We start from the raw sequence: 7952 nt of genomic DNA on the forward strand, positions 1-7952 counted from the left end.
CACACATGCCCTACGTGCAGATGTACACACTGCATGCACGTGCACAGAGACCGTGTGCACTCATTGCATGCATACGCACATACCTTGCGTGCAGATACCGTGCGCACAGATGCACAGACACTAACTCCACGCACACGCACGCAATGCACACGCGTTGCACACACTCCATGCCCACACGCTGCGCGCGCGCACCCACGCACACTGCACGCGCACACACCCGTTTACAGTCGCGCTTCTTCTTCCAGCCCCACCAATCAGGAGCCTGTTACTAGGCAGAGTTCAGACCGCGCCCGGCCAGTCAGGAGCCCAGTGCCGCTTGTATCCGGGTAGGAAAGCCAGCAGCCGCCAATCGCATTAAAGAAGAGCGGAGTATCCGGGCGGATCGGCGGTGCCGCAGCCAATCAGAAAAAAGCGACGAGCGGGGCCCGCGGGCGCGTCCCGGCGGGGCACAACACTTTCGGTTCCTGTTGCGCGTGGGGCAGCGGCACGTGGCGGGGACCGGACCGAACCGGACCGAACCGGACCGAACCGGCCCAGTCTGGCATGAGGGCACGGCGGGCCGGGCCCCGGCTGTAGCCGCCCGCAGGTGGGTGCGGGGCGGGTCGCCTCGGTTCCCCCCGGCCGGGCGGGAGGGGCCGGGCCGGGCGGGGCGGGGCTGGTGCAGGCGGCCCGGGCGGGGAGGGGGGATCCGGCGCGTCCCCAGCCCCGCCGGGGACTGCGCCCCGCTCGGGCCAGGCTGTCTCGGTGCCCCCCGCGCCCGGTCCCCTGCCCTGGAGCCGCCTGTCAGGGTCCCCCGTCCCGGCCCCCAGCATCCCAGCCTCTGCCCCGGGACCCGCGGCGACCCGCCGTCCCAGTGCCCCCCAGCATCGCTGTCCCCGTGTCTGTGGGGACCTGCTGTCGTGGTGCCCCCCAGCATTGCTGTCCCCATGTCTGTGGGGACCTGCCGTCCCGGTGCCCCCCAGCATCGCTGTCCCCGTGTCCGTGGGGACCTGCCGTCCCAGTGCCCCCCAGCATCGCTGTCCCTGTGTCTGTGGGGACCTGCTGTCGTGGTGCCCCCCAGCATCGCTGTCCCCATGTCTGTGGGGACCTGCTCTCCCGGTGCCCCTCAGTATCCCTGTCCCCATGTCTGTGGAGACCTGCTCTCCTGGTGCCCCTCAGTATCCCTGTCCCCATGTCTGTGGGGACCTGCCGTCCCGGTGCCCCCCAGCATCCCTGTCCCCGTGTCCGTGGGGACCTGCCGTCCCGGTGCCCCTCAGTATCCCTGTCCCCGTGTCCGTGGAGACCTGCCGTCCTGGTGCCCCCCAGCATCGCTGTCCCCATGTCTGTGGGGACCTGCTCTCCTGGTGCCCCTCAGTATCCTTGTCCCCGTGTCTGTGGGGACCTGCTCTCCTGGTGCCCCTCAGTATCCTTGTCCCCGTGTCTGTGGGGACCTGCCGTCCCGGTGCCCCCCAGCATCACTGTCCCCGTGTCCGTGGGGACCTGCCGTCCCAGTGCCCCCCAGCATCCCTGTCCCCATTTCTGTGGGGACCTGCCGTCCCAGTGCCCCCCAGCATCCCTGTCCCCATTTCTGTGGGGACCTGCCGTCCTGGTGCCCCCCAGCATCGCTGTCCCCGTGTCCGTGGGGACCTGCCCTTCTGGTCCCCTCCTCAGCATCCCTTGCATGACCATGGCCCCTGGGACCTGCTCTGGTCCCTCCCAGCATCCTTGTACTCCAGGTCTGGACACATCTGCCCCCCAGGACCCACGGGAACCTCTTCTTCTGGCCTCTTCCAGCATCCCCATCCCCCTGTCCTGGACCCACTGGACCAGGGCCTGCTCTCCAAGCCCCTCAGCATCCCTCTGCCCTCTGGGTTCTGGCTGGGAACACAGTCCCCAAAGCAGATCTCAGTCTTCACTGCTGGAAACACCCTTCCCAGGACCGCCGGGGCCTTTTCCGCAGCCTCGTCCGTCTGTCTGGCTGACACTCCAGGCTCTTTCTGGGATTTCAACCCACTCAGACACGGGTGGGTGTTCAGACCAGAAGAGACGGGGCTGAGGACACCCAAACCTCCGGGCTCAGCTGGGCTCTGCAGCAGCCCTGCTCTACCCACGCTCCCGAGTGCTGCATTTGTTCCTCCCGGAGCCCCGGCCTGGGCTCTGCAGGGAAGGCAGGTGGCCCGAGGTTGATGCTGTGGGTGCCTGTTGGTGCATTTATGATTCCGAAGGGTTTCTCTTCCCTTTTTGTTGAGTTTTGGTTTTCATTCCCCAACAGCAACCAAATGTCATGGCTGAGGAAGAATCGAGTGCCCAAGCCACCAGAAAGGGAAGTTCGTCGCCCAACGACTCCCAGAGCAGCACAACCGAGTCCAGCATGCTGCTGCAGAAGCTGAAGAGCACCATCTCGTAAGGGCAACGCTCGCCTTTCTTGGGGCGGCTTTTCTTGTTAATCCGAGCACTAACAAATGCAGGCTAATGTAAGAAGGTCGATTAATCTGCAGCCTCGGGGACCGGCAGGATACATGTGGCCCTGTGCCTGCAGCTTCCTGCGTTAGCATTGGCACTGCAGAGCGGCGTGACCTCAGGCATGCCTCGTTACGTCCTGTGCTAGGTGCTGTACAACGCAGAACAGAGCCCCATGCTGCACTGCCCATTTTGGGAGCAGAATCAGCTCCGGGCTTTGCTGTAGCACAGAGAGGTCTGCCACAACCCGGCAGGATGTGGTTTTAAGCCCACTGTGCTTTCACTGGATTGGGGTAGAGCTCGCAGCCGTCCTTGCAGACGGACAGCCAGGCTGTTGGAGAGTGGTTGTGGGTGCACGGTGAAACCCAGAGCGTCAGGAGAATAGTGTGAGCACCCAGCAGGCCGCACTTACACGTATGCACAGGCAGACTCCAGCTCTTGGTACTCTGTTATCCTCCTCTCAGCACTTGCTTCGGAGGCTCAACAGACAGGTAGTAGCCTCCTGGGTGCTGCTGACCGTGGGAGTGTGTATGGGTGTCCAAAAAGGCCTCGGGTAGAGCTGCCGTGTGTGAGCACGTTCCCTGTCCTGCTCAGGAACCTGGCACAGTGGCAGTTCCGTGGCAGAGGAGCTGGGCTAGAGCAGGTGGGTTGAGAAATTGCCCGTGACTCCGTCCTGGGCGCTGTGGCATCGTCCTTCTCTGTGTTAATGGCTTTTGTCTCTGTCCCACACAGCAAATCCGTGCAGAACAAAGTCGACTCTATTCTGGTGAGTGCCTCTGCAGCGTCTCGTGCTGAGGGTGAGGGAATGATGTGTCTCCGCTTCCCTGACGTGCTCCCACCCCTCTTCCAGTAAAACTGGGTGCTGGTTTTTACCCGATCCCATTTCCCATCGGGTGGGGATCTGGCTGCGAGAATTAGCACTGAGAAAGCACTAATTGTCCTGCCCAGGCAGCAGTACCTGCTTTTCCCCAGCCCTGTGTGTGGGCCAGAGGAGTGATGAGCCCCTCCCGTCCCCTTGAGGGGCAGTTCCTACCCTGCTCCGTGTGATTTTGCTTTGCTGTTGCCTTGCGTGCAGGCTGTGTTAGTGCTTAGAAAGCTGCTTTGGTTTAAATACTCCATCATTTACTGCCATTAAGAAGGTAATGAGACCACTGCTTACATCAGCTGTTTCTTCTTTTGGATCCTTAACCTTTCTTTGTCTCTGGTCCGTTCTCCCTCTCCCCGTGGACCCTTTGACCGTAGCAAGATGTGCAGAAGTTCTCCGACAACGACAAGCTCTACCTCTACCTCCAGCTGCCATCGGGGCCGAGCCTGGGGGAGAAAAGGTGAGTGCTGGGGTGAAACAGGGCCGTGTTTGTGAGCTTGGCCAGGAGAGCGGAGGCTCTCAGGAAGATGGGTGGGAGACATGGATTGCAAAAGGCCAGGAGTGAAGACCGCCACAGCCCTGTCTTCTCCTGTCCTGCTTATGCTGCCTCTCTGCTAATTAAATGTTTGTCTTTTCTTGGGTTGCCTGGGTTCCCTCTGGAGCAGCGGTAGCCTGGATCTGAGTTCGCTGAGCACAGCCGAGTACATGCACGCGTGCAACTGGATCCGGAACCACCTGGAAGAGCACACCGACACCTGCCTGCCCAAGCAGGACGTCTACGATGCCTACAAGTGAGCGCAGGGGCGGGCGTGTCTCTCCCCCAGGGCTGCGCTTGTGCAGCAGAGCCCTGCGGGGAGGTGGGTTCAGAGGGCAGTGAGTGTCTGGGTTTTTTGGGGAAGGCTTTGCCCACTGTTGGATACCCAAAATGAGCCATGTCAGTACAGAAAACTGGGTGCATCTGGAGGGCAGTGAGAAGGGCTTGATGGTTTTAACCTGCAACTCTCTCTCTGGCAGGCGATACTGCGATAACCTCTGCTGTCGCCCCCTCAGTGCTGCCAATTTTGGGAAGATCATCCGTGAGATCTTCCCAAACATCAAAGCCAGAAGATTGGGAGGCCGAGGACAATCGAAATATCCTTCCACAGGCACTGCTGGCCTGGGAAGCCGTGGGAGCCGCTCCCCGTGGCAGTTGGATGGGCAGGCGAGAGCTGCTTGTTCTCCAGTGTGACCCATTTATAAGTCTGTGTATGAGATGGTGTTTTGTAGCTTCTGGAGGGGGTCCAATTCCTGTTTTTTTTCAGCTCCTGAATTTCGGCTCGGTTGTCTGAGCAAGGTTTCGAGTTTCGGGGTGCATGGAAAGGATGTGGCTGGACTTAGCAGCAGCCTGGGCTTAGCTCATAGATGCCAGGAAGTGCAACGAGCAGGGAACAGCCCAGGTTGGCTTGGGGCTGGCTGCTGTCACCATCTCAAAGACGAGTCCAGACCCTTTGGCTGTAGCAGGGGGTGGTGGCACGAGCCCGGCAGCCGCATCCTTTCCAGTTTTAACCTGTTGCCTCTTGTGGCTGGAAAGCGTTGGCCATGTTTGTGTGGCACTGAAACACCTTAACCCTGCCAAACATACTGCTACAGCGGGATCCGGAGGAAGACGGTGGTCAGCTTGCCACCCCTGCCTAGCCTGGATCTCAAAGTGACGGAGACCGTAAGTCCTCTGGTGCCTCGGCTGCTTGAGTTTCACCAGCTCCTTGTGCTGTTGTTTAGGCAGGAGAACAAACCTCCTTGCTGCTGTGGGAGAGGTCTTACTTGTTATATCGAACGGAGGCCGTTGGTGGTGGTGGGGACCCTCTTCATTTGTGCTCCTGGGGCCTACTGAGGCTGGGAGCAGGTTGTTCTCTGTCCCACTAGCTTTCCAAAACGGTGGAAAGGGGATGTGCCTGCCCATCAGGCCTTGTATCACTGAGGCTTGAGACTTTCTGGGGACAGCAGGATCAGGCCCTGTTTGCATCCAGGGGGTCCTGGTGGGTGCCGTGAGGGCTCACAGCTTGTCCTGCCAGCAGCAGTCGGAGCTGACGGATCTGGTGCAGTCCTACAACAGCGAGGTGATGGAGGCGGCCTGCGCCCTGACCTGCGACTGGGCCGAGAAGATCCTCAAACGCTCGTTCAACAACATTGTGGAAGTGGCCCAGTTCCTTATCCAGCAGCACATCATCAGCTCCCGCTCGGCCCGGGCCGACCTGGTCATGGCCATGGTGGTCTCAGGTGGGTCACCGGGGTGGGATGGAGCCGCAGGCCCCACAGGACGTGGTGAGGAGCAGCTCAGAGAGCTCCTTCCAGTGTGTTCACACATGGGGGACGGGATTTCCCCCATCAGCTGCCCACAGAATGGCTGAGTTTCTCTGACCCCCCTTTGGCTGAGCACAGAGGGGCTCAGGAGCGGTTGTCTCCACTTGGCCACCTCCTGTGCTTTCACAGAGAGCACGGAGAAGATCCACCGCGACAGTCGGTCTCCGCTGACAGCCAAGAAGAATGGCCTGGAAAGCTCGGAGAGCAGTGACAGGAGCCAGGGGCAGGTGAGACACGGCTCTACCACCCAGAGAGCCCTCGGTTGCCCTGGCCAGGTGCATTGGTGGTTGTTCCTCTGCTTGGGAGCTCTAGGACTCCTGGGTTCCTATCTCAGGATGGGGGCACTTAATTTTTAAACACAAGTAGGGAAGGCTTTGGGGGAAGCCTGGCCCAGCGTGAGGCTCTGCTGGGCTGGATGGAGCCCAGGTGACATCCCTCCTGCCATCACCTCTCTTTGCCCACAGAGCAAGAAGGAGAGTGGCTCCAAGCCCTCTGTCCTGCCCCGGCCGGAGAAGAAGAAGCCCCCTGAGGCCCCCAAGCCCACGAGCAGCCCCCAAGTGAACGCCCTGGTCGCCCGCCTGCCCCTGCTCCTGCCTCGCATCCAGCCGGGCGACAGACTCATGGCACCTGGGGCTCCGGCTGTGCGCTCGTCCCCTGCTGTCCTGGCCCCCAAAATCACAGCCACCCCCCTCGGGGGCACCGTCAAGGTGGCCGCCCTGCCGCTGCCGATGGGCACGACGTCGCCGTCGCTGCCCCTGGGCCTGGCTCCGGGGGTGAACGGGGCGGCGGGGCTGGTGAGCCAGCAAGCTGCCGTGCCCGTCCTCAACATGCTGCTGCCCAACGTGCCGCCTGGCGCGGGCCTCCCCAAGGCCGAGAGCCCTGCCAACCCCCGGAGCGCGGGGGGAGAGGGCCAGGGCCCCGGCCCGCAGGACTCGCCGCGCCCCAAGGCCACCAAGCGTCCCCCGGAGTCGCCCGGTGACGCCGCGCTGCAGAAGCGGAGGCGCGGGCGCCCGCGGAAGAAGCTGGACGAGGGAGGCGCCCGGTCCCCGGAGGAGCCTCCGCCGGGCGCCGACGAGGCGGCGGGAGGCAGCGAAGCGCTCCGGCTCGGCTCCGCGGACAGGGCGGAGCAGGAGCAGACCGCGACGCAGGGCTCGGACGTTTCGGCGGGCGGCCGAGGGGTGCCCGGCCCCGCGTCCGGAGAGAGGGGAGACCGTTGCCACAGAGCGTCTCCAGGCGCCGAGTTCAGGAGCAGCGCGCCTGGTGACGGCCCTGCCGCCAGCCACGTCGGGAACAGCCCGGCGAAAGCCTCCCTGCCTTCCCAGGTGAGCGTCATCCAGGATGGCAGGTCCAGCCTGAAGGCCCACGCTGGAGCCGGCACCCAGGAGCTGGAGGAAGACTCGCAGACGAGCCCAGGCAAGGCCGGGCCCCCCCTGGACGACGCCGTGTCTGCGGTGGGGTCCTGCGTAGCCCGGGAGGGGAGGGACCTCTCTCCCACCCCCTCGCACAGCGACAGACAGACGGAGGCCAGGAGAAGTCCCCTCTCGCTGCCCCTTCCTGCGCCGCTGCCCGGGAGCAACGCTGCAGCCGGCTCGCAGCGCTCGGACACGTCCCCGGGTGCCCCGGCGCCCGGGGTGGGCTCGCGGGGGCTGCCCGAGCTCCGCACGCGTGACGCCAGTTAGGAGCCCGGCAGCGCTGCCCCGCTGCAGTCCGGGATGCCCGGAGCCCGCCGCCAAACCCGGGGGAGCCCGCGCGTAGCGAGCCTGGCCCCTCCGTCCGCTGCCCCTGCTTGGAGTCCGTGCACGCCTCGGTTCCCGCTGCAATCAGTCGCAAGCCCAACGCGGTGCCTCGCGGGGTGAGGGGAACAAATTGTGGTGTAAAACCGCCTCTGCCGCTTCCCAGCTTGCAAGCACTGCACCTGCCTCTCCCGCGCCCTGGAATTAAAAACCGAACTGACTGCGCCATATGTGTGTCCGTCTGTGACCCCGGCAGGTCTGGCAGCCTCCCTCGCTGCTCTGGGGAGCGCGGCATTGGGAACCGCGTGCGAGGCGACCCCGGGAACCACGCAGCGTCAGCCCGGCCCCGCTGCAGCCCCGCGGGGGACGCGTGGGCCGGGGCTGCTCCCGCAGCGTTTGCAGGGAGCGTGGTGGCACTGGGGAGCTGCAGGGACGTGTGAACGTGTCCCTGCGTGCGTCCAGGCTCGTGCTACGCTCCCAGATGTTGCACTGTCCTGGCAGCTCCCGGCACAGCTGCCTGCTCGGACAGTTTTCCAGCCCAGACTGGGGTTTTTCGGTTGGGACCTGTTGCCACA

At 63.4% G+C, this 7952-nt stretch overlaps 1 protein-coding gene across 2 annotated transcripts; it reads left to right on the plus strand.

Moving 5' to 3' along the window:
- The first annotated feature begins 337 nt into the window (after positions 1–337).
- LOC135323863 (DNA-binding protein RFX5-like) lies at positions 338–7600 on the plus strand. 2 transcript variants are annotated; one of them, XM_064498867.1, is made up of 10 exons: positions 338–586; positions 2252–2382; positions 3172–3205; positions 3682–3764; positions 3970–4095; positions 4319–4435; positions 4922–5003; positions 5359–5560; positions 5774–5871; positions 6109–7600. In XM_064498867.1, exons 2-10 carry the CDS (start codon positions 2264–2266, stop codon positions 7321–7323), a joined length of 2076 nt encoding a protein of 691 aa, XP_064354937.1. In that variant the 5' UTR covers positions 338–586; positions 2252–2263; the 3' UTR covers positions 7324–7600. The 2 variants fall into 2 exon arrangements, with proteins under 2 accessions (XP_064354937.1, XP_064354939.1); XM_064498869.1 differs by lacking the exons at positions 338–586; positions 2252–2382 and adding an exon at positions 2858–3082.
- Positions 7601–7952: the final 352 nt, after the last annotated feature.

This window comes from Dromaius novaehollandiae, chromosome 29 (assembly GCF_036370855.1).
Source record: "Dromaius novaehollandiae isolate bDroNov1 chromosome 29, bDroNov1.hap1, whole genome shotgun sequence".
In the NCBI taxonomy this organism is placed as follows: Eukaryota; Metazoa; Chordata; class Aves; order Casuariiformes; family Dromaiidae; genus Dromaius; species Dromaius novaehollandiae.

Bases quoted from the DNA above. Each gene is read 5' to 3' on its own strand.
- LOC135323863 (XM_064498867.1), top strand. From the start codon at position 2,264: ATGGCTGAGGAAGAATCGAGTGCCCAAGCCACCAGAAAGGGAAGTTCG. The intron at 5,004-5,358 runs GTAAGTCCTCTG...TCCTGCCAGCAG, and splicing joins ATCTCAAAGTGACGGAGACC to CAGTCGGAGCTGACGGATCT. The intron at 5,872-6,108 runs GTGAGACACGGC...CTTTGCCCACAG, and splicing joins GTGACAGGAGCCAGGGGCAG to AGCAAGAAGGAGAGTGGCTC.